The sequence below is a fragment of the Urocampus carinirostris genome, chromosome 1, assembly GCF_059441175.1.
Source record: "Urocampus carinirostris isolate Australia breed hairy pipefish chromosome 1, RoL_Ucar_1.0, whole genome shotgun sequence".
Taxonomy (NCBI): domain Eukaryota; kingdom Metazoa; phylum Chordata; class Actinopteri; order Syngnathiformes; family Syngnathidae; genus Urocampus; species Urocampus carinirostris.
In genome coordinates, this window is record NC_142349.1 from 15164351 (window position 1) to 15191102 (window position 26752).

General features: G+C 39.0%; 1 protein-coding gene and 1 pseudogene across 2 annotated transcripts; both read left to right on the plus strand.

The window, feature by feature from the left end:
- On the plus strand, nt 1-26752 carry prkacaa (protein kinase, cAMP-dependent, catalytic, alpha, genome duplicate a). Of its 2 annotated transcripts, none has more exons than XM_088328166.1 (10): nt 1-730; nt 14748-14809; nt 16408-16536; nt 16972-17070; nt 17144-17226; nt 17363-17489; nt 17569-17664; nt 17740-17862; nt 19502-19666; nt 23027-26752. In XM_088328166.1, the coding sequence occupies exons 1-10, from the start codon at nt 685-687 to the stop codon at nt 23150-23152; spliced, it is 1056 nt and encodes a 351-aa protein (XP_088184292.1). In that variant the 5' UTR covers nt 1-684; the 3' UTR covers nt 23153-26752. The 2 variants fall into 2 exon arrangements, with proteins under 2 accessions (XP_088184292.1, XP_088184286.1); XM_088328160.1 differs by lacking the exon at nt 1-730 and adding an exon at nt 10436-10786.
- Nucleotides 15953-16170, plus strand: LOC148373681 (U2 spliceosomal RNA; annotated as a pseudogene).

A 26752-nucleotide genomic window follows, 5' to 3' on the forward strand; every position in this document is an offset into this window, starting at 1 on the left:
CTTCAAGGGGTGGTACCAGGTGGATGGATGACTGGAGTTTCCCTTGCGGTCTAAAGATTAATGGAAAGGCTCTGTTGATTTTAGGAATTGTCTGTAAGACTGTGCCTCCGTCGGGGGAACCGCCGAACTTGGCCTGGCTGGATTCGAAGCGGGCGCGGACGAGAAAGAAGCCCGCGACCTGGACGAAGAATTGACCTGGATACCGTATTCTTTTCCACACAGAAAAAGAAGGAAGAAGGGGCCTGCTCACTCGCGCAGTACTTGGTTTGATAAGGCCACCTTACGACTACCGGGGGGGCTAACACCTAGTCTCAAAAACTGGGAGAGAAAGACAGCTGTCGTTTGTTGGACTTTCTTTGGATACATAGTTGTTTAATAACAAAAAAATGGCGGTTGAATAATATCGGAAAGGCACCTTAGTTGAACGCACCCAGCCGCGCCTGCCTGTGTGCTAGCCTTAGCCATCTGTAGCACAAGGCTAATTTTCACACAGACTTTCACGGCGTAAAAGTGTCATTTGAAAAGGGACAAACATATCACGGGCTCGTTCGTCGAGAATGACAGCGGCCAGCTAGACTACCGGCCTCTCCACCGAACAATTGTTCTGCAGCGATTGTTGAGTGCTGTCGTCAAGCCGTCTCGTTGCTACCGAACCTCCAGGAGTCCGCTCGACAGACAGCCATCATGGGCAACACGCCCACCGCGAAGAAAGGCAATGAGATGGAGAGTGGTAAGTCAATTTTTATCCGTCAATTTTCGGTCCCTTCCACATTTCTTACAAGTTATTTGTGTTAACAACGTCTATGTATTGATGTCAACATTTCGTTAAACAAAATAGGGTTTTATATGCGTTCTCGGTTTTTGGTGTCAAGAGCTCGTGATCAAAGTGCCTCAGGCTGCATCCAGGGGTAGCACTCGTGAAAACTCAACCTTTATTGAGTTGGCCTACTTTTAGTTGTGAAAGCCTATCCCAGGCTAATAATTAAGCCCACTAATCTTGAGGTGGGCTGGCATTTGAATAAGAGGGCTAAGGTTTTGTAAAAATGATGGAATGCGAGGGGTATTGTGATTACCCTGACAAGGGAGGACAGGGTAATGTAGTCATATGATGCCCATGTAATGATCCTCTGCAGGCATCTGAAGTTGGGGTTTGAAAAAGTCTCTTGAACATCATGTGATGACACATGTTCAAGAACAAGGCTCTTTGTATATCCTACTATGGCCTACTCCTGAAAGTGCTAAGCTTCAGTCATATAACCATAAATCCATCTGGTGTTTTTAACCTGCTGTGCATTAATATATAGAGAGTTGTGAGGACTTTTTGGAATCTGCACCGTTTGAATTGATGCAAGTGGTCTTTTCAGTTTGAAAATTTTCCAAAAACATAAAAAAAAAAATACGATGGCACTCGATGTGTTTTGAACATTAGTAACTCATATATATATATATATATATATATATATATATATAATAAAAAGTGTTAAATCTCTTTTTAACTTTTTTTCTACCCATTTCGGAATTGCTTGCAGTACACTTAATTACTAGAGGAACTTATTTTCTGAAATCACTGCCATCTTCCAAACAATACTGAAACTAACCTTCTGACACATCAGAGTGACAATACTTTCAATGGAACATTTTTGATGTCAAGGGAATGTCACATTGCAAGCAAGCACCCACTTTGTGCAACATAGCGTTCTGTTCTTGCACCCTTGCTTGACATTCACAGTGAACTGGTATGTTGGCAACAATGTTGTGTGTTGTTAAGTTCAGTGTGATAATGCCTTTGATGTTTAAAATGTTCACAGTATAAGACTAACTCCTACATTTTTAAATGCACTTTTTGGAATGAAACATTTGTTATTATGATCTGAAAGAACTTATTTTTTTCAGTGATACTAGATTTGTCAAAGATACTAAAAATAACAATTCTCTCAAAGCCTGCTAAATTGAGGAACTTATAATTTAAAAAGTTATTCAACCCCTTAACGCTCCTGTAAGATATGCCTAATATCCCAATCTAAGACGTTGCCAAAGTGAATTGAATGCTGTTCTTGAACCGTTTGGAGAATATGGACGGTTTTGGTTTCTTGAGTGGTAACTCTTAAGTTTTGTCCCAAACTGAAATAATCACTGCAAGTGCTACTAACGTTGAGTAATCTGAGTTGGAACACAAGAAGGTAGGTTCCTATTCTCGGTGCTTGCAGATAGATAGATAGATAGATAGATACTTTATTCATCCCCGAAGGGAAATTCACTTTTCCAGCAGCATCCCTAAGCTGAGAACAATCGAAAATAACTGAGAACAATCGAAAATAACACGGGAGCTGCTGGAGTTTCAGATGAGTGTAGTCAAGGCTCATTTATTTGTATAAAATGTTCCAAAGGACTGCACAGGTTACAAACTCCCAAGAGCTGGCTCCTAAAGTCGGTATGCTCATGATTGCAAATAACTAATTCAGACTGGAGCTGAAGGCCTAGTTTTTTTTTTAAGCATTTTTTAAGGTGCGCCGCTACTTCGCAGATTTTCACTTATCGCGGGTGGTTTTGGTCCCCATTAACCGCGGTCCCACTGAACTCCTTACCCCTTATATCACCACCAGTGTAGCATGTGCATCTTAGCTTGGAAACAGGTAAGACAATAGCTTGAAGCCTTACCACGTACAGAGGCTAACGGCCCTATTAAGAATCATTTTACGGGTCTCTTTATTTTCAAACAAGGAATGTCCAACGAAGCAGAAATGCTTTTAGGTGGATTTTTTAAAAATCTTTCGGCATTATTGTGTATTTTGGAGGAAACATTTTTCACAGTTGGATTTGATGGACTGTCCTGGAAGTAACGTTGCGTAAATTCAACTCATTTGAGGACTGCGAGGGGACGTAATTTGTGAGCTAAACCGGCTTTATAGTTTTCGGGTATCTTGTTTCGGACTGATCATGACGTTTTTGAGATGAGTACATTTTGAAATGGTCAGCATATTGAATCCCAAAAGTTTAAGCTCTCCAAAGATATGTTGCATGATGCATTTCTGTGATTTGTGACATTGTACAAACACGTATTTGTTTATTGACTTGCGGACTGGCCAATTTCCTCCCACATTTCAAAAACATGCACGCCAGGTTAATTGGCTGGTCCAAATTATACCTAGGTCTGAATGAGCGAGTGAGTTGTCTGTCTCTGTGTGCCCTGCCTGCGACTGGCTGGCAACCAATTCAGGGTGTCCCCTGCCCAATGCTACTGCACCCCTGCGGCCCTACTGAGGATAAGCGGTGCATATAATGGAAGGATGTATGCTGGTAATTCTCAACATACATTAGGTGTGAAATTTTATTCAATGACTGATGGGCTTGACATTCGAATACTGTGCTGCAAAGAATAAATTCTTAACCAAGAGGCAAAAAATGTTTCTCATTTTAATGTTTTTCCTCCATTTTTTTATATATTACCAACTTGTCTCTAATAATTAAATAAAAATCATCTTCAACATAAGAAAATGTATCTCATATCTCATTGTCAATTTTTCTTGTTGTTTTTTAATAATTTTGTTTTACCAACATTGAAATAATATAATAACAAATGACCTGCAATTTTGAGTAGTAGACACAGTTTTAATAATTTTGAATCATTTGTTTTTGAAAAAATAATTAAATTATCTTAAAACAGGGATAAGACTTGGCCAATTGGGTAAGATAATTATATTTTTAGTGTATGCACGAATTTGATAGCAGAAGGTATCATCCAATATTGTCCATATTTTGTGAACTATTTTGTGCTGTGTCGTATTATCTATAATTTAAAATGTATGGTCTGAAATGTAATAAAGGCTGTCAACCATTGATTAATTTACCCCAGTAGGTAAATGACTTGTCACTCAGAAAACCAATATTTACCCTTTTAAACAGAAGAGCAGCATCAATGAGAGATGAACAATATTCAAACCAATCTTATAAAAGAAAGAAAAGGTTTAAATTTTAGGATTTTACATGCTGGTATATGTAACCTTTTGATTTTTACCATTGTTTGCCCTCAAATGAGAAAGTTCATGTTGAATATTAGAAAAGGCCATATCTTAAGACTGTCCACTAATTTAATGCTAATTCATCTACAATTAAGATGGCATAACAAAAAAAGGCATCTATTTTCAGTTTGGAAATTTACAATACTTGGTCTTCTAAGCTACTATTGTTTTTTTTTTTTTGTTTGTTTTTGTCTCATCTCATCTCATTAGCCGTACCGCTTATCCTCATTAGGGTCGCGGGGGGGCTGGAGCCCATCCCAGCCATCTCCGGGCAGTGGGCAGGGGACACCCTGAACTGCTTGCCAGCCATTCGCAGGGCACACAGGGACAGACAACTCATTTGCTCATTCACACCTATGGACAATTTGGACCAGCCAATTCACCTGAAATGTATGTTTTTGGAACGTGGGAGGAGACCGGAGTGCCCGGAGGAAACCCACGCAAGCACGGGGAGAACATACAAACTCCGCACAGGAAGTCTGGAGCTGGATTTGAACCCACGACAGGTTCCCATGACATGAACTGTGCCGCACAAGCGCTAACCACTGCGCCGCCGTGCTGCCCTGTTTGTTTTTGTATTTTTTTTTTGCCAAAATGTTCAGTCTTTGCAAAGGCCTGTAGAACTCTGTGCCATGTTTTTATTCATAACACCACGAGTGACGTTCAAGTGTGAACGGCTAACTGAGAAATGAGCAGCGACTCCATGTTGCTGCTAGAGAATATGTGTGAAAAAACAGCGATCATCCCACATTTGAGACATTCGACTTGGCCATAATGACTTTTTCTCCCGTTCGATTTCTTAAAATGTTTTTAATGGAATTGAAATTATATTGTTATTGTTTGATATTGTCGTGGACTTGGACGAGGCATCAACAAAATCCCATCTCCCCAGTCACACGTTGGTAACGACCAAATTATAACCAAACTTAAGTCTCACGTAAAATGGGGGAAGGCACAACCATTTATGTTGTGTCAGCAGTTCAGCAGGGAATGTGATTTTACCCTTTCTGCACTGCTAGGTAAGTAACACGTTGATTGATCTTTTTTTTTCCCGAAGTCCTCACATAATATGTCAAATCTATGCCCTTCTTAATGAGATTTACAGTCAATTTTATCCGCACTGTTTTTCAAAAATCCATTCTTTGATCAAAATATTTGGTATGGATTTATGGTTGAAAATGCCGACTGGGCCATAGTTTAGACATCTCTTGTTTAAAGGGATTCTAAAACATTCAAAATGTGAGAAAACTACTTTTTAATTTTTATTTTTAGTGCTGCAACAACGAATCGATGATTAAAAGCGTTGGCAACTAATTAGATCAATTCGTTGTATCACGTGATTTATGAGCCACCAAGAACGTTAAATCAATGCAAATTAGAGTTCTATTCGACTTATGAAAAACATTTTTTTTCGGGATGTTGAAAAATATCCGGACATTGCTGTAAGTTACATTTTGTATTGTGTGCACCTTTTTCCGAGTATAGGACATTACTGTAGTGCTTCTTTCCGCCGCTACCGGTGTGCGGCGCTGTGAAAGGTTACCCAGCATCCACCCGAAGAAGAAATCCGCCTCTTCTTCCTAGTTCATGTGTAAACATTCTATACTGTATCTCCAGTGCACTAAAAACGCCGACATTTTTACTGTTTAATATATTGGTATCCACTCTGTATGGTTGGTGTAAAGAAGAGGCGAGCCGTTTCATTTGAAATGAAAGTGGAATAAGAAAGCTTGATGCTGTTGAGAAAATGGTTGGATCATCTTTTTCCGGCCACTTTTTACCACGTTAATTGTTAGTTGCAGCCCTAGTTTCTTTGCATAATATCTAAATAGATGTCATTGGTATATTCCAATTGTTTTCCGAGATAATGCATTTTCAAAACAGTCCGTCTCATCTTTGAGTTCCTGAGCTCTGACATCATCTGAAGCACACCAGCAAGCCGGTCACCATATTGGTTATGTTAACTCGTCAAAATTTTGTGTGTTTTAAGGCCAAGTTTTGGTAGTTTATTTGGAGAATGCCTAGGTTTTGTGTGGCAAATCAAAGAAGGAATGCACGCTGTACACGACGGCAGGTAAACTTACCCTTTGTTGGTCAACTTGGACAAAACAGTCAGAAGTCCCCCCCGCAACACTGTAAGCAAAGTTTCAATTACTCCAAACTGAAATCTGCGCAATGCATTCGCTAATGACTACAAACGCTGTCTGTTTTTCAACCGGACGTGTCATTTGTTTTGGTTCTCGTTGTCGCCTGAGCTCCGGGAGATATGAGATCAAACCGTCTACTTTGAAAATTAATTCCTCGAGATACATGGTGTGTGAATATTTTGGAACATATCTGTATGTTTGTGCGGAGGAGCACCAAATGTTCCTTGCCAATGTAAAAAAAATCCTTTAGAATCCCTTTTAATACAACTTTCACGGGACATAAGTACAGTTTTTAGAGAACCGGCTTTTTCGGCTCAATTCATCAAAGAGAGCCGGCTCTCAAACGGCTCACTTGCTTTGATGCATTATATTACGAATGATTATGTTGTATAAAGAAGTTAAGAAAAAAAGGAAGTATAAAAGGAAAAATGAAAAAAGACAGGTTTGTGGTTATCCCTTTAATCAGTATATTACCAACAATAATTTAATGCAGAAAATTAGTTAATAATTTGAATAAAAAAATGTATTGTTCTACTTAATTATATTTGCATGTATTTTTTCCTTCTACAGTAAACGTCCAAGCGACTTCATTTTTGAACTTTTTTTTATAATAAACCTCATATTATTATTATTATTATTATTATGTCGAGCAACTCAGTGTCTCACAACAAAATGTTCATTAACAATATATATGATATTAGGAAACACATGTACAACATAACATGTTAAACTACATAAATAAACATGTTTGAACAAAAAAATGCCGTAAGACTATTTTGTAGGGGAAAATACGACGGTTTGTAGGGGCATGGAGCACACTAAATTTTGGGGACCTATAGATCTCTGTTGGGACCCATAGATTTTTGAGCATGCGAGTCCCCGGGACCCATCACTTTTCAGAGGTAAAATGTACCCTGCAACTAATTCCATTTGAATGAAAGCTCTTTGTTTTCATCGTACAAAGTACAACACAATTAGGAGGTAGTTCTCCCTACAGTCAGGGATCAGAATTTTCCGCGGATCCGCGGATTTCCGCTGTTTTTGAACCCCAAAGGCATTCCGACTTTTTCACTTTTTCTCTTGCGTAGCAAACAAATTCAAAATCCGACTGTCTCACTCTTTCCTTTATTGCTCTGGCGCACCCTGGCGGCCGTTAGAAAAATTGGCCGCCAGCTGCAGGGACTGAACTGCATTTGAACTTATCTTGCAGTATTTACAAAAAAAAATCAGTTATGTGGGCAAATTATTTTAATCTTCTAAAAATGTTACTTAAATGATAAATATAAGCATGGTTCTGGACAAGTAAATTGCCTAAAACCCAGGAGCGTGGGGTGGTGTGGTGGTGGCAGGTGGGGGGTCTGGGGGGGCTCCGCCCTGCTTTATTCCTGGACCCTGGCTATTTCAGCTGAAAATGAAAATCTCCATTCTGATCCCTGCTACAGTGCAAGAAAGCAATTTAGATTGCGGCTGGCCAGCTGCATGCTAGCATCGGGGCTCCTCAGAATAAGCTAGGTCTTGGTGATGATTTAAAATACAACTATCCTGAATGTAGCAATTTCCCACAAGTTGTAGATCTAGGTAATCAATTTCATGGGTAACTGATCTGGTGCTGGTGAGATACAGGCTCTGCAGGAGTGGCCTAAAAGAGTTTTTAACCTATTCGTAGCAGAAGGCCGGACCTGCAGCCTAGCTTATTTGCCTTCTCTTCCGCCACCGCCGTAATAGCTTCCCGAACCTGATAACGGGCCACGCGCTGGTTATCCCTTTTTTTTAGTGATCTTCTGTCTTTCCCCAGAGTCTGATTTAATTGATTACATTATTTTGAATGAAAAAAAATTCAATTCAAAATCCGAGAGCATTGAACCAGCGATAACCGAAGCGCTAAGTAGAAGGGTTTCTGTACCTGTATGGGTTTTATTTTAATTGATCCTTTATCATTTTGTAATATAAATATTTTAAGATGGAAAGAAACATCAAACATAAAACAGAATTCAATCAGTGTATCTTTCAAACCGCCTGTTCTTTTATGTGTCATCCTTTTTTGATAAGGTTGGATTGCATTATATTGTTTTTTATACTTATTTTTAATACAAACCATGTTGAGCTTATTTCAGTGGGTTCTCAGTCCCCCTATTTTAACGGAAAAATTTAGTTGTTGCAAATGAATGCAGCTAAGATTTTTCTTTTTTGCCAGGTCATTCATAAGATTTTATGTAATCACTTATTTCACACTCAACAACCCAAGAAGTTTAAAGACCAAACTTGGACGTTTGTTGCCTGGGCAATCCTACCTAACTTTTTTTTTGTTTTGTTCAATGTCACGAACATTGCTTTCCACAGATTCTTTTTCTTACTATTCATGCTGAAATTCTTTAATAATGAACATTCATTGTCCTCTATTTAAGTTATCCTGATCTGATGTTCAGATGGTCCACTCACTCCATCAGGTTACCAGATTAATCTTATGTATGCTGGTTCTATCTACTGATTTATCTGTCAAAATGCTGTTTATTTGTCTTTTAGCTCAGGAGCTATGAGAGTTTTACCGGAATAATTAAATCACCACGCTGATTTAAAAAATAACACATTTCAATTACTTTGGCAAAGCATGTGCTGTTCAGACCAACCAGTGTTGCTATTATGAATGAATGGTTCATATGGCACTTGTCCATCCATCCATCCATTTTCTGCGCGGCTTATCCTCACTATGGTTGGGGGAGTGCTGGAGCCCATCCCAGCCATCTTCGGGCATTGGCAGGGGACACCCTGATTTGCTTGCCATTCAGTCACAGGGAACCCAGAGACAGATAACTTCACACGCTTGTTAACGCCTAGGGATAATTTGGACCTGCCAGTTAATCTGACATGCATGTTTTTGGAATGTTGGAGGAAACCGGAGTGCCAGGAGGAAACCCAAGCGGGTACAGGGAGAAGTTGAAAACTACACGTTATTGAACACTCAACCTCTGCACCGTGGGGCTGTGCGCTTACTACCCAGCTGTCGTGAAATGACACTTATGTGATTGGCAAAAGAAATACAACACCGCTTTGAATTCAGAATAAAATTGTGAAGCACGTTCATTCAACCAGTTTATTATTTCTTCAGCCTACACCTATCATTTTTTTTTGTTTGTATGCATGTCTATTGTTTTTCACTCACCGTAAAATTTTAGAATTTGTTTAAAATCATTCAACGCTGCCCTGTTTCGAGCGTACCATTGACCGAATTTTTAAAAAATTGCTCACAGGTTAAAACTGAACAAACCAGCTACAAATTAAATTGATCTGTGTTTAAAAACATGCCATAGAGTCACGTTATCCTCTGTCAATAGCTCAGTTGACACATCGTGGCAATGCTCGCTCATGTAAAAGCGAATACAACATAGTTAGCCTAAAGCAACTTGAGGCTAGCCATTGTTGTTCATGTTTTTTCATATTGAAAATGACCACTAGTACTCAAACATTTAGGGTTTTGCCTTGATTTCAAAATGTGCTCGTGTCTTTTTGCTTGCATTCCATAATCTTTCATGCTAAATTATCATAGACTTACTGATTATCAGATGATGTACCAGAAATACACATTGAGATGTCTATTAGTAAACCAGGTATCTTCAAGTTTTGAACGCCACTGCAAATAGAAAAGTTTACAAGTCATCTTTTATTTATTCAGGGATTTCAAACAAACGGCTGAACGCCCAGCAAAAATCCTTTGATATTTCTTATATTTTTTGCAGTATCACATTTTTTCCCCTTGGTTCAATTTGTGTTCTCATAGGCGTATACATTTCTTATACAGACAAAAGCTCTACTTGTTCCGAGACATTTAGATATAAACCAATAAATTGACAATAAAATTATTTTTGAATATAAGACATTGTATTTATTTTCACCTCACAGGCTGAGTATTTGTTCTTTTAAATGTTGATCAGCACATTCCAATACAATCCTGCATTCATGCGTCACAGTGTGGGCCCTGGGGAGAAATTGATAGATTTTTTGGGGGGGGCGGATCAATAAAACCCTGACACTGCACGCTTGTGCTGTATTTGGGTCTTTTGATTTCCATATGCAGAATGGTTGTCATTGAATGCATATTTTAAAATTTCCATTTGTCGACCCATCGGTCCGGTTTACGTTTGTGTCTCTCATCCCCTTTTACACTCAACTTCCTCTCCGATTAAGTTAAATGTACGAGCAAGGCCCCTCCCCTTAATGATTACATGTAGATCAGTATTAATTCATATGTGTGTGTGCGTTGCGAGAGAACAGAAGAGGAGAAGGCTGTGTACAGAAGAAATATTGATACAAACCATGCGAGAGTCCATTTGATACATGTGATCACCGCAGATAGAATCAACAGTTCCCGGTATTAAAAATATTTTCCCCACACGAGTGTGACAGACTGCCTGACCCAGAAACACTGGGAAGCGTGGAGCCGTGGACTATGAGTCGAAAGCTGTGAAGAACGGTCTTAAGGAGATACTTCTGTGCTCATGTGCGACCGTAAGAGCTCCAGGAGGCATGCGAGCAAGAGGGAGTCTTCAAAGGAGTCGTCACGCTCCTCCGACTCGAACACACGCTTGGCAGAGGCAACCGATGCGCCTGTTGTCATTCCGGATGGTGAGAATCTGAGAAATTCCGACTTGCTGGCTTTAGGACATAAAGATTGCCTCTTCTGAAGTTGAACTGTTCCTGAGAATGCTGACGTTCCAAACAAATCTTTCTTTTTTCCGCCTCCCTAGTATCCAGTTAACTTGTATTGCTGCTCTCAGTGGGACCCTCTGATGATGTTTATGATGCAATCCCAACTCTCTTGTATCGTATTGTTGCAGTTGTTGCTATATGGCACATTTGTAAGCCTTTTTCAGTCCTAATTTAGATTTGTTGTGTCTTTTTGTTCCACCCCTTTATCTGGCAATGCAGATTTGATAAAATATTGTCCATTTTTTTGGAGTGGTTGGCATAGAAATCTGATTTTAAAACTATAGGTTTGATCTCTTGCCCTGTTGGGGTGGCATTAGCTCAGGAGGTGGAGCGCTCTCCTTAGGATCGAAAGATCGCAGGTTCGAATCCCAGCTCCTCCGTGTTATATGTTGAAGTGTCCTTTGGCAAGACTCTGAATCCATAATGCCCCCAATAAGCAGGTCGGCGCCTTGCATGGCTGCATGGCCACTATTGGTGTGTGAGTGTGTGTGTGAATGGGTAAGTGTGAAGCACATTGTAAAGCTCTTCGGGAGGTCTTCATTGACTTGAAAAGCGCGATATACATGCAGACCATTTATCTGCAACCTCATTGGAATAGTTTAAAGCTAGGCTTAAAACACACTTCTATTCTATATCTTATGAATGACCTATATTCCATGCTCATTAAGTCTGTGTATTGTTTGTGGATGCCCTTGCAACATCCCACGGTACAGTCCAGGGTTCAATTCCAGCTACCGGCCTCCCTGTGCGAAGTTCGTACGGTGCCTGCGTGTGTTTCCTCGGCACTCTAGTTTCCTCCTCACATCCCAAAAACATGCACGGCCGTTTGATTGGGCGGGTCTAAATTGTGTCAAGGTGTGATTGAGAAAGTGGATTGTCTGTCTCTGCTTGGCCTGGGACTGGCTGGGTGTCCCCTGCCCACTGCCTGAAGATGGCTGTGATGGGTGACTGGTGTGGAAATTAACTGAAACATTCAAGGTGTTCATATGGCATCATAAGCTTGTAAGAAGCTTCTCGACTCTCTCCAGCATGTTATTTATAAATACAAACAAGTTAAATAACATAGTTGTAGTCCAAGGTTTCTCATTATTCAGATTAACTATATAAATGGTTGCAATACATTCTTTACCTCTTCCTGATGAGTGATTGCATACACTGATTTGCCCGTGTGTGGTTGTTTTATACACAATCCTAAAAAATGTATTTTGCCATCATTTGGCTTATTTTTAACAGTTTTACGCCACACAATTTATTCTTGTTTAATGTTTTGTATGTTTCCGTAATTGTTGCACACTTCAAAACACATCACTGTGTTTTAGAGAAGTCAATTGTCTGTTCTCTCTGCCATGTTTCTTTTTGGACAGATGGGGAATGGGGAAGGACAGTATATCAGCTTGGTCCCACAAAGAACTGTGATTCCATCCATAAAGTATAATTGAGGGATGTGGATGGGGTTATCTCGCTTATGAGGCTGTAGTGCTATCACACTGTCTGAATGTGTCCACAGGCTAGTCTTTTGACCGACACATAATTGTTTGTACCCATTTCCACATGATTTATTTATATATACAATAAAGCATCTCTTAAAAGACAGTACTTGCATAGCTTTGTTTTGCCCTATTCCAAAGGTGTCAAAACCTTTCAGAAAGCAGGCCAGATTTGGTAAGCTGAAAATGTTTGAGGGCCGACTATTCAGCCTGTCATTCTTTGAACCGTCTTTAATAAATTCACGCTCCATGAAAGCTTTTCAATGCTTAGTGATCGGTGTTGCAACCTTGTCGCTTGTCTTTGTAGCGTTTTCATTTTGACTTGTAAAAAAATGCTGCTTTGCTGTGACAACAGCTTCCAGTTGCTTCACTTTCACCGGTTAGCTTTTTCTAGTTAGTATGTTTAGTCTGACAGTGCCTCTTGGTATTATATTCTTTGAAAAATTCCACAGTCTTTTGGCAATTTAAAAAGACGCATGCTCCAATTTCCGCTTGTGTTGGAATCAGTGACCCTCGCAGTCAACTTTCCTTTTTTTATTTACAGTCTCCATATCAGAAATGCTTGGGGTAAGAGTCTCACAGAAAGCCAAGGGTAAGGTGGCCAAAGGGCTACTGGGTGAAATGTTGAATTTTGTTTTTGTATAAATTTATTTTATACTTCGGTCGAAACTACTGGCGGGCCAAATTTGATTACATTTATGATGGAGGCCGCGGGCCAGTAAATATTTGATCACGGGCCGTAACTGGCCCCCAGGCCGGACTTTGGAAATGGCTGCCATATTCAGTTGAACGATTCCACCTACACACCACAGCCATACGATAAACTTTGAGCCTTTTCTGTACACATGCCGCAAACAGTCACAAGAGGTATGCTTCAGCACATATTGGCAAGCCAGCTTCATTTTGGATTAAGGTGCTTTGAACTATTAAAACTAAAGACTTACTTGGACATAACAAGTGGTGATATTCATGGAGTAAGAACAAATCATTCCTAGACAAACATTTGCTACCCACAGTAACATTTGGTGGTGATTCCATCATGCTGTTGGGCTGTGTGAGCAGTGCAGGTACTTGCAAATGTATTAAAGTTGAATGACACATGGATTCCAGTCAGTATCAGCAGATACTTATGAAAGATTTTCAAGAATCCGTGGCAAATTTGAAGTTGCGTCTGGTTTGGATACTTCAACAAAACAACAACCCCAAAAACGGCTCAAATTCTACTAAGCTACAGAAAATATTGTGTGATTTTAAAGTGGGCTATCAATGCTCGGAAACCATCAAACCTGGCTTAACTAAAGAGGGGTTTTTAAGAATAATGGTAAAAAAACAACCAGAATCCAGTGCTTCATTTAAAGGCAGCTATTTCTGCAAAAGGATGATCTACTAAATATTTCAAATGGGGTGGCAGTAGCTCAGGAGGTAGAGAGCTCGTCTTGGGATCAAGGGATCCCAGTTCGAATCCTGGGTCGTCCGTGTTACATGTCGAAGTGTCCTTGGGTAAGACACTGAACCCCTAATACCCCCAATAAGCAGGTTAGCGCCTTACATGGCTGCAAGGCCGCTATTGGGAAATGTGGAGCACATTGTAAAGCGCTTTGGGGAGTAATTGACTTGAAAAGCGCTATATAAATGCAGATCATTTCATATTATTTTTTACAAGAGTTAGCAATTTTTTACAAAACGTGACTAGAAACTGAAATCTTCATTCAAGTAATCACATTACGTTTCATGCGGACAGACAATTATTGTCCAAACCAATCCCTAAAGAGCATTTTGCAAGTTTTTTCGAAAGTTTCCCTCTGAGCTGCCGTCATAGTCCTGCTCCTTTTTTTGTTTCCTCTTTAGCAATAAGAAATTGACATGTCATCGATTTTAAAACAGGAATTGGCAATGTTCCATTTATTGGATACCCATGCTCTATATCAGGGGTCGGCAACCTATGACACGCGTACCAGCAGTGGCACGCAAGGGGTTAATGAGTGGCACGCAAGCCCACGGCAAAATAATAATGATTATATTTTTAAAATGTGCATTTTTACCTGAAATTTAAACATTTTCAGTTGTGCGCCGTGTTATTTAGAGGCTTTACGTTAGCGGAGGAGTCCTCTGCTTCGTGTGTAAATAAAAGTGTACCTTGGTTAGAAAAGGGTTGAAAAACACTAAGTTGTACGATTAAAATGTATTTCCATGTTGTAGATTTGGACTGGTGTAAAATTACAGCTCTGTTGGATATTTAAAAAAAAGTCGTGCGAGTCATTTATCTTGGTGTGGCACACTGATTTACAGGGAAATTTGAAAGCGGCTCTCCACAGCGAAAAGGTTGCTGACCCTTGCTCTATATAGTAGTCATTTAGTGGTATTAATAATGTGTTGTGTTTCCACCACAGTGAAGGAGTTTCTTGCCAAAGCCAAAGAAGATTTCCTAAAGAAATGGGAAAATCCAGCACAGGTAAGACATGATCACACGTTCTAATCATGAAAGGATCAAGCCACTTACTTTGTTTTTCTTAAAATGTTATTGATGGCACCCAAATCCATGGTGTGCTCCTCCTCTTAGGTTCAGCTAAGAAGAGCAAGCGGTAACATGAAAAAACATTTCATGGGATATCGATGGATGTCCGTGTGAAAGATTGTTTTATGAAGAATAAATCTCCAACTGTGGTTTCAAAAGTACGGCCCATGGTCCGTACGGGCTTGTCAATTTGTTTTAATCCGGCTTGCAAGGAAACTGAGAGAAGCGCTAGAGCAGGGGTCTCCAATGTGGTGCCCGCTGGCACCTGATTGCCCCGCGAGGACAGCTCATGTGCCTGTTTTGAAAATAGCTCACCAGTGCTAGGTTGTTGTGATTTTCTTGTAGAATTTTTTTTTTGGGTGGTTGACGGGGTCTTTTTACCTCTACTTCCAACAATTGACTTGGCAAAAGTAATAAAGTAACAGTCTAGTAATAACATAATTTTAAAAATCCATATTAAACTGGGTGCCTTTTACGCTAATTAGCAAAAAAAAAGTAGCTCTCTGCTTGAGAAAGGGTTGAAGACCCATGCGTCAGAGAAAAATTATCTGCAGTTAAAAATATTTCCAAAGCAACTGAATCTGGATTTCTTTGTCTCACTCTTTTCTCTCTCTTTATCTCCTCTTTCTTCCCCTTTCTCCTCTTTCTTTCTCTTTCTCTTGTTGTCTTTTTTTCTCTGTGTCTTTACATTCTCTTATTCTTTATCGCTCTCTTATCTCGTCACTCCTTGTCTCTTTCTCTTTCTCTTGCCATTTTATGTTTCTCTCCATGTCTGTTTTTCTTTTATTCTCTTATCTCTCCCACTTTTCTCTCTCTTTGTATCTCTTATCTCACTTTCTTTCTCTTGTTCTCTCGTTTTTTTTCTTGCTCTCTTTTCGTCCCTCTTTCTTATCATCCCAATTTTCCCCCTTTCTCCCTCATTCGCTCTCGATCTTTATTTTTAATCTACCAGTCCGCCTTGTGAAAGTTGTTATTATACCAAGCGGCCCCTGAGACAAAATGAGTTTGACACCATTGATCTGAAACGATACCACTCTGTTGTCCATATTTTTAAGGCGGTGCACCCTCTGCTGGTGTCTGATGGTCTCGGCCTTTTGGCTAAGATCAAGTGTAGTAGCAGATCATGAGAATCTATTTTTGTCAGCATGAAAGATGCTAGGTCCTTAGCTTGGCCTTAGATACTAGGTCCTTAGCTTGGCCTTTTGATTTTTGCATTCCGGAGATGGAATAAGAGCGTGCTCTGCCCACTCCACGCCTCGGCCCGGTATTGCAGTACCTCCGGGAACGGTGCATTTGCAATGATTGCAGCAAGGTTTAAGGGCTAGGACCTTAGCTTGGCCTTTTGGCTGAGAGTAAGTGTCCCGGCTCCTAGGCTTTGTAGCGTATTATGAACTGACCAATAACGGATAATGGATAATGAATAACGAAGATAGATCAATAACCCTTAAAAACCCCCCTGATGGTCACTAAACTGTTTTTTCATTTCATCTCTCCCTATTCCCGCGTGCTGCTTTAACATTGTCACTTGTTCACAGCAAACCGCTGCATTGGACCACTTTGAGCGTCTTAAGACTTTGGGCACCGGCTCCTTCGGCAGAGTCATGCTGGTCAAGCACAAAGATTCCGGCCAGCACTTTGCCATGAAGATTCTTGACAAACAAAAGGTGAACCATCATGGAGTTTTTTTGAGGGTCACATATTTGGTTTCGTACTTTTTTTTTAAAAATGTAAATGATACAATAGTTTTTGAGAGTACTATAATAGAAACAATGGCAAGACATACATTTATAGATGATTTAACTCAAATCCAACTTTTTTTCATTCACTTATATTTAAAAAAGAAAATGCAATAATTTTTTTTGCATCCTAAATTTGGCAAATAATAAATTTAAAATAGAAATAAAATGGCTATAATGGTATTTTCCTTTTATCCTCTGAGTCTCAATCCTATTTAAAACTGTTTGGTAAGTTTTAAGTTTTATCAGACTCATTGAAATAAATGCATCTTGGAAAGACCTTTTGTCACCCGACACCTCCTTGTTACCAATTATTCATGACATATACAGTACATATGTTGTGTTTTGTTTTTCACTTGTCAGGTGGTAAAGTTGAAGCAGATTGAGCACACCCTGAATGAAAAACGAATCCTGCAGGCAGTTAACTTTCCCTTTCTTGTGCGCCTGGAGCACTCTTTTAAGGTTTGCTTTTGGAAATGTTCATTTTAAGCAAGCTGCTTATGCATCATGCTAAACTTTTCCCGTTCACCAACAGGACAACAGTAATCTGTATATGATAATGGAGTATGTGCCTGGAGGCGAAATGTTCTCCCACTTAAGGAGAATTGGTAGATTCAGGTTTGTTTGTTTGTTTGTTTCCCCCACATATTTTGTCTGAATTACTTTCTGTTCAACAGCTCAATACAAAAGCTGTTTTCTACTAATCCATTTTTTTTTAGGAGAGTTTGATTTTGTTTTTGTTTTGTTTTTCCAGCGAACCACACGCCCGCTTCTACGCAGCCCAGATTGTACTGACCTTCGAGTACCTCCACTCGCTGGACCTCATCTACAGAGACCTGAAGCCAGAGAACCTACTCATTGACCAGCAGGGTTACATTCAGGCAAGTCTATTTTATACATAACTTTTTTAATCTTTAAAAGATGTTTGTCCTAGTATTAACATCTGGACCCCTTGAGCAGGTTACGGATTTCGGATTCGCAAAAAGAGTGAAAGGCCGAACCTGGACGCTGTGCGGAACCCCAGAGTATTTGGCACCAGAGATCATCCTTAGCAAAGTAAGTATTTGACCATTAGTCTCCATGCAATATTTGAAGATGTCTCAACAGCTTTTTCTTTTTGTGTGTTTCTAGGGCTACAACAAAGCTGTGGACTGGTGGGCTTTGGGCGTACTCATATATGAGATGGCGGCTGGATACCCCCCATTTTTTGCAGACCAACCCATCCAAATTTATGAGAAGATTGTATCAGGGAAGGTGTGTATATTAAGTTTTTTTTTTTCTTGCTTGCAGCATCAAAGTGCACTGCATCTACATGAGGGCTGCTGCTTTGTGGTTTCCTTTTTGATATCACCACAACTCCTGAGAGCAGAGGGTATAAAAATAAGTCAAACCTCCTCTGTATAAATGGCAAGGTTAGCAAGATAGTTTTATTATGAGACCTTTCCTGCACAAATCGAAACTCACTTCTAAGCAAGAAAGTAAAAATACCTAAGAGTGCTATAAGTCTGCTTAACTTTTTATAGGTGCCTGCTAAATAAGGTTTAGCATCAAGATTTAACCATTTGAGGTTCCTCTAAGTAATCTCTAATAATGTTAAAATGTTTTTTCCTTAGGTGTGTAGACAAAATGACCAGGGTGTAGTTGTCTTTTCTGTGGAATTTAGATTGCGTGGGCTCTATTTCCTTAATTAAAAAAGCCGCATAAATGCTAATGATTGCACATTTTAAGATTAGTTCAAGTATTTCCAAGTTGTCATGTTTTTAAAGTCCAGCATTTTGACTAATCTGTCACTGTTGGTTTTTTTTTATTCAACAAAACTAACGAAGAACCTTTTTTTTTTAAATGAATAATTACTGAAACTAAAGAAAACAACATTGTAATTCAAACAAAACTTTCTAGTTCTACCTTAATCTGTTGTACAGTCAATCATATGATGAATTGATCGGTCTAATAGCCCCTCCCTCAAAAAGTTCTTCAAAGATGTAAATTGAACCACACAGTCTTTTTGTGTATTGACATATGACGGTTAATTATTGATTTTTTTCCAAATTTTCAACCGCATCTTTGCAACGATGCCACTGCCTGTGAAATGTACTTACTCTACAACAGTGTTTCTCAACTGGTGGGTCGGAAACCAAAAGTGGGTCCCAGAACTGTTTTCAGTGAGTCTTGGGCCTTTGCCTGGAGAAAATAATGCTTAGAAGAATAAAAAACTGAGGGTCAATTACATTCATTAAGAGTAGACGGCAGTAAGGCCATATGGGGTCTTTCATTTCTGTTCAATTAGCACCATCCCAATTGTGTTTTAGAGGGACCACATTTCATTTGATTGAAATTTTGTTCATTTTATTTTATTTTTCTGCCCATAAAATAGTCCCAAGAAATTTATGAGTACGAGTGTCTGCCTTTGAAGCGTGACAAGTAGGGTGAATGGTTTAAAAACGTTATATTTTCAGCTTTTTAGCAGTGTATTGGTCTTTATTATTGACATCATTGCATAACTATACATGTTTAGGTCCACGTTTGAGAATCTTTTTCGGTATGAATTTCTTTAAGTATCTGGCTACTTTAAGCAGTTTTAGGAGGTCACATCTTTGCGATCTAGGCTTGTTTGCGTCTTAGGCTTTTTTTGTGAGTATATACAGTAAATTAAGTTGTTTTGGTTTTGCTGGTCATTTTGTGTTTGGGGAAAAAAGTGAATATATTCTATTATCTCTGGACGATCCTGTCATATTTGAGAAGCGGAAATGTTTTACTTGATTTGGATTGCAGCTTGTTGTTATGGTGGAATGGTGGGTCCTGAAGTCAGACCAGTTGAGAACAACTTCTCTACAAGAGAACTAGTATCAAGCTGGGGGGAACAGTAAACACAACATTTTCATGCTGTGTACAGGTTCGCTTCCCTTCACACTTCAGCTCGGACCTGAAGGACATGTTGAGAAACCTGCTACAGGTGGATCTCACTAAGCGCTTCGGCAACCTCAGGAACGGCGTTAATGACATCAAGGGCCACAAGTGGTTTGCTACCACCGATTGGATCGCCATCTACCAGAGAAAGGTCAGTCATATACTCTGCCTGACTCCAATGCAGTGGTGAGAAGTAACCAAGTGCAAACTTGGTTCTTACTGCATTTTCAAGAATGCATGTTTTCTGTAAAATTTACAGGGTCCTCATATTGAGCTGTGCTGTATGTGAGAGTTTTAAAAATAATCGCTTTGTTCACTGATCATTTCCTGCTCACATATTGTTCATATTAGATATCCGCGAGTACTGAAGGTGGATGTTCATCAATTTAGGTAAATTATTTGCACAGTTTTAGCGGTACATGTGTATGTGCCACATAAAATAACAAGTGCTCAATGAAGTTGAAATAATCTGTACATTTTATACCAGTGGAAGCCAACCACTGAGCCATGAGTCGTGTAATACCGGGCCGCACAGATAAGATAATTTGCCTTATTTATGTTTAGCTCATACCGTTTTTTTATTTATGTATACCAGTTATTTTTTCACCCAAATAACTTAGTTTGGTTGCGCATGGTACCAGAGGTTTCACGGTAGTACGTCACAGCAATTAAGCACTGATTGATTACAGATCATTGAAAAGTCTTTAAAAGTCATTGAGATCATTATTCTAAAAATATGGCCTTAATTGGCATTTAAAGGTCTTGAATCCAATATTCGAAAGTCTTAAAATGTAAACACGTTAATAATATATATATTTGTTTGAACTAAAAAAGACTGTTACCTTTATCAATTAATTGTCTTTTTTAGTAATTCACCGCTTTACTTTTGTGGATTTGGAGCATGGGAAAGTGTACATTTCATGTTTTTCACAATGGCTAAAAGCTATGCCACGTAATGTGTACAAGGAACGGTGTACTGTGGGAAAAAAAATTTTTTTTGTTTCAATTGTGTGTTGTTTTTTTTTTTTTGGTCGACTTTGTCTTAAATTTGATTTCAAAAGGCATTAAAAAGTCTTGAACTTGACTTGCCTCAAGCTGTAGGAACCCTGCAGTCACCTGTCCTTTTGGATTCACCAAATCGCCACAAACACCTAGACATACGCTTAAAGAAACATGTAAAATACTAATGTATAGTTTTTCAGATTGTGATCAACTTTGACCTGGGACCAGGTAAGGCTTCATGCTATTATTCCACCTAAGATGCTACACTCATCTGCCGACATGTGATTACAAAAAAAAAATTGAAAAGAATGAAAACGTTCTATTTCTGTGTGTTCCAATTTAGATTACACAATGTTAGTAATAAAAAATGTCAACAACAGCATTAATTTTACTTTAGATACGTCTTGGATTGGGATTTTAGGTTAATTTTACAAGATTAGTTAGGGGTTAACACACTGTTGAATACTAGTTAACTGTAATGAACTTTATTCAACAATCAAACTGTCCATCTAACGTTACTTCCACAAACATGCTGGCACAAATGCTAGTGTATGGTTAGCCTGCATGCACCCACTGATATGGTAATCAGGTACTTCAGGTGTCTTTATTTTTGTAAAACATTTTAGACGGAATGTAACAAAAACAGATACTCCTCTACTTACGAACAAGTTCTGGACGATCGTTCGTAAGTTGAATTTATTCGTAAGTATCTTCAGTGCTATATTTTGTATGGAATGTATGTTTAAGGTTTGTATAAGTAACCTGCATTGTTTTGTACTAAAAAATAAACATTTCATGGAATAATATGCTGTATAAAATTAAGTTTAACTTACTTTTGGAAGATGAGCTTCAAGAGTTAGGTGACTTCCTCCTCTGTGGTAGAAAGTGGACAAAAAAAAGCGATCTGACCATTTTCTCAACCGCATCAAGCCTCTTTATTTCACTTTTATTTAAAATGAAACGGCTCGCCCCTTTACACTTTACACCAACTTATAAAATGGATGTACAAGATATTAAACAATAAGAATGTCAAAGTTCACGCTTGAGATACAGTACAGTATGTTTACACACGAACTGGGAAGAGGAAGACTGATTTCTTCATTGGGGTGGATGCTAGGTCACCTCTTACAACGCCGCACGCCGGCACCGGCGTAAAGTAGTCCTAGACTACTATCCTATACTCGGAAAAAGGTACACAATACAAAATCTAACTTAAAGCAATGTCCGGATATTTTTCGAAATCCCGAACAAAATGTATGTACCGTTGCTCGTAACTCGAATGTTTGTAAGTAGGGGAGCGTCTGTAAACCCTCGGACAAGTTTCATCAGAACTTGAAAGCCATGGAATTTAAATTATTGTGTTATAATTGATACTTTGCAAGAGGGCTTGTCCAATGTTTGATGGAAAGTCGTGTCTTAGTTTAGAATCAACTCCTGAATTTATTTGACTCCTTTTGCGGTTCAGCTTTTTTTGGGTATCTCTGTTTTTTTTTTTTAATTGAGCAGAAATTCGAAGCAAAAAAATTGTCTTTCTTAAGATCTCAAATATACATTTGTCGAGTCACATATATTTATATTGCCCTTCATCACTAAATGTCTCAAAGGACTACAAAGGCCACAATTACACTATGTTCTGATCTGAAACTTGCATGTGGGCAAGGAACAACTCAAAAACCTCAGCATGGGGAATGTAAGAAACGTTGGGAAGGGCCCACACATGATGTAATCCCCCATCCAGGATGACCAGGCTGCAATAGATGGCTATCATAAACAAAACTTAGTCAAGATCAACGATAAATAAAGTTAATATGTCGAATGGTTTAAAAAGTCCAAGACTGATGGCGCAGCTTCGCATCTCAGTTAGCTGGTCGAAGCAGATGATGACATGCTTCTGGTCCAGGTGCTGGTCTGCTGACTCATCCCAGTTCGTCTTTCTTTCTCGCTTCGTCACCAACCAGGCAGCCAGAAATGACAGGAAAAGACAAGTTTGACGTCGGCATCAATAATACTCTTTAGAATATACTGTAAGAGTGTCATAGGTCTAGATTTGAACACTTCCACTAAGGTTGCGTATTTTATCTCGGCGGGTAGAGCATTCCAGATCACAGAGAAAGCCTTCAAGCCTGCAAATTTCTTTTTGGCTCTCAGGTAGACCAGCGTTTCCGAACCGAGACTTGGAGCAGGAACATAGGGGGAAATCGGAGTAGAGAGATAAGAGGGGGCAAGTCCATGCAAACTTTTGTATGTTTCTAACCGAACCTTAAAGTCACATCTTAAACAGACAGGGAGCCAGTGCAAGTTAGCTAAAATTTGAGGGGAAATGATCAAACTTTCTTGTACTCGTCAAAAATCTTGCTGCCGCATCTTTACCAGCTGCAAACATTTAATGTGTGGCCACAGTAAGTAATCCCCTGATGTGTTTAGTTTGTTAACAAGAAATTAACGTTTTTATTTGGGGTGTACCCATAAATGTAACTCACTCTTAATCTGGCATGTTTGTGCGTTCCAGGTGGAGGCGCCCTTCATACCCAAGTGCAGAGGACCCGGCGACACCAGCAACTTTGATGACTACGACGAAGAGGAGATTCGAGTGTCCATCACGGAGAAATGCGCCAAGGAGTTTGCCGAGTTCTAGTGTTCGAGCCACTGCTTAGCCAGAGTCTGGTTTGAGGCACGCGCATGGGGCAGACTGCTTATTTGTAACTTTTTCTTTTCCCCCCAACATTCGCCCCCAGACAGGAGATGCGGGTCAAGCAGCGAGGAAGGAGCCAACAGAACCAGCTGTGTTGCCTTTTTTCATTTCCAATCCAATCCCAAATGTTACTTGTTCACCCCAAAGTGTGTGTTGTCGTTGCCAGGATGTTATCTCATGTTGTGGACAGGCGTTGCTAAGGTTCTCAATATGCCCCCCGCACCTAGTTCTCTCTGCGGCGACTGATTGTGTTGGCCCCCTCTGCTCCCTAATTAATCCAAACTCGTCTAAGCAATACCGAGTCCAACAGATGTGCCTAACACAATGCCAACTGGTTAAAACAATGTCAGATAAATAGATTATGGGCAAAGCTCTCGAGTTAGAACAGATATATCACCGTCTCTTGTCTGATAATCAAAGTTTTGTTTTTTTATTTTAATCCCACTGTCTTTTTTTTTCATTATTCCATGCTTATGTTTATTGATGTTAAACCGTAAGAATAAATCGTTTTGTTATTTAATTTCTTCACAATAATTGTACTTTGCATTTAGTTTGGGATTGCAAAAGTGCTCACTCCCCTTTAACATGAGTTTAACTCCGTTAGTTGTTTTTTTTCTGAACACAGCCTAGAAGTTTAGGTGTGTTGACTTGTTTTTTTTATTTCCACTGTGCATATGGATACCCAGATTGTGTATAATTAGCATATTTGCATTAAAACTACATTGACCACACTTGCAAGTGAACATTTGACGGCACGATGGTATAACGGTTAACTCCAGTGTCAGGTTCTGGTCTAAATCTCACATTCCAAAAAGTAGCATGCTAAGTTCAGAAAAGACCTGAAAGTGTCCACGTGCAAAACAATGTACTCATGACATGGCTTTGAATATTTTTGAGTGCCGTTGTTAATGGTGGATTCTTTTTTTTTTTCTAACATTGTCTTTCATAGCTGTGCGTAAACAAATAAAGATCCAATCTGCGCCATTTGGCAAACCTGACAACAGCACAAGGTTTTCTGTATGGCTTGTAGAAACTTGTTTGAAATGAATGTTCTTTATTTTTATGTATATTTTTGATGCATTATGACCCCAAAACATATAACACTGATAAAAACATTTGTTCTGTTTAACCTGACTCTCAGGTGAGTTGTTGATGTTTAAAAATGACCACCAATTACAATAATATTTTCTTAAAGTGACCAATCTCTCTCCGAAATTGGATGTGTAGAGGTAAGATCGGGCCCAAAAATCCGACCCGACCTGGGCATGGTACCCAGCCCGAGCCCGACAAATTGACTTGTTTTGGGGGACTGAGCCCGAAGCAAACCCCCGAATTTTCATATTTAATTTGTGAGGACTCTAGGAGAGTTTCCCTTTCGCTGCCTCATTATTTGTTCCTTTATTGTGAAGGATCCACGCAATGGATTCTACCCTCCTCTCGCGCAACGCAGGCCACATTTGGGGTCTGGTTTCAGGTTTAAGATCTTACCTCTAGATGTGAGACAATAGCAGACCAACGCATTAATAAAGGTTGCACGCTGACCATCCTCTCGCGCTCAAACATTATCCATACGAGAACCGAGGCGCGTTGCTCTTGACTAATGTTGCTCTACTTTGTGACACGTTTTTTTTTTAATTTTCTTCAACAAATGTGATTGGTTTCCGGGCAACGCGATCCGTTCATTGGCCGCCCATGTACAAGTATCAAACGCCGGATGAGATTGGTTTTGAATGCACTCGACTTGTCTAAATTTTCTTCATTTGTTCTTTGGTAAATGTTCCATTTTCTTTTTGGATTACAGTAATCATGTGAGATATCCTCCCTTAAACTCCCCCCCCCCCCCCCCCCCCCACACACACACACACATGTGGTAAAGTTACTACAACAACACACTTTCATTTACAACATAACCTCCAAATTCCAAACGCGAACAAAATTGCCACTTTTCCCCACAGAAATTAATATAGGAGAAAATTGATTTTCACACTCAAACTGAACTTCAATGTTGTACATTAGAAACTCTTAATCCTTAAAGGGACAGTGTGTTTTATTTAACGCCTCCTCGCTGTTAAAAAAATTCATTTTTAAAAATGGTATATATATATATATATATATATATATAATATTGATTTGGACAATAAGCAAAAATGTGTGAACTACCATATAAAAGTGCGTTTTTCTTTTAATTTGTGTAGGTTGAGAAATTTGTATTTCACATTACATGAAGCGCACCTTGAAGGAGCTGACGTGTTTGTCTGCCATATTGCTGTTACCGGAACCCCAAATAAACCGAACCTTTTTTTAATAGTTTTTTTTCTTCTTTTTTTCCCCTCTCCCTTTTTGTCTTGGTTTTTTATTTTATTATTTTTTTCCCCTTTTTTGTTTTCTTATTTTTCTTGTTTTGCTTTTTTCATTCCTTTTTCCAGTTTTTTTTTTCTTTTCCTTTTTGTCTTTCTGGGCAAAAAAAAAACCAAGAAAAATAGTGTCGTTTGGTCTCCGAGTCTCCATAATTTGTAACCTTGTTTTTGCTTGGACCATACAAAACAGTAACAATGACACACTGTTCCTTTAAAGACATGCGACAGTTTTGTTGTTGGTGCGCTTCTCGAGATTTTTTTTAGCATCACTTAGATTGATTTTATTTTCTCAGTGCGATTCATTTGACCTATTAGTCAACCCTTTTAACACGAAATTCTGCAATTGTTTTGTCTTATATTGATAGAAAATCAAGAAAAAAGCACAAATTCAACAAGACACATTGAGTTTACGCAATATGACATTTACTGACAAGCAAGATTAGAGTGACCAGGATTATACACAGACATACAGACCGGATATTTTTATGAATACTGTGAAAGTTGTTCAAATTGTCCCCGGCAAGTATGTGACTGACAATATCATGACGAGCGAACAGCCTACTTTTTGCTTGTCATGTCGCAGGTTTTTGTCAGTAGGGCCGCTCATTTGGTCATTGGACTTTAGGGGTCCCTCTCATGTGACGACACTGTATGTACCGCGTTGAACAGAGCACATGTAAAATGGTAATGCTAAGACGAAAAGGTGACGGTCCATCTTCTGGATTGGAGCTTTTATATTGTGTGCCACATGCCTCTATTGTTATCTTATTATTGTATATCAGATGAACACTAAATAATAGGTGAACATAATACTTTTGTCTCATGATTTCCCTTCGAATTAACATTAAGTTTTTGTGTTGAAATATAAGACTTTTTACATCTAAGATGTTTTAGGTTCATATTTTCTAATTGTATTTTCAATAAAATAATCTAAATAGTTAAAAAAAACTGAAACTAGAACATCTGATTTTTTTCCTTGCTGACTGGATACAGTGATTGTGTAGTTTAATGTACCTTTTTGAAGGGGGGGTAATACTGTATAATGTAATGCCTTTACAGTCTTTACTACCCTCTGGATAACTTGACAATACCCTTAGAACACAGTGGATATGGTAAATTATATATATACATACATACATATTTTGCAAGCTGTATCATTCCAATAAAGTTTTACTTGTTAAGACGA

Excerpts from the sequence above, each read along its gene's own strand:
- prkacaa (XM_088328160.1), top strand. The coding sequence starts at position 10,660 with ATGTGCGACCGTAAGAGCTCCAGGAGGCATGCGAGCAAGAGGGAGTCT. Across the intron at positions 14,810-16,407 it reads AATGGGAAAATCCAGCACAG|CAAACCGCTGCATTGGACCA; the intron begins GTAAGACATGAT and ends ACTTGTTCACAG. Across the intron at positions 17,665-17,739 it reads CAGAGATCATCCTTAGCAAA|GGCTACAACAAAGCTGTGGA; the intron begins GTAAGTATTTGA and ends GTGTGTTTCTAG.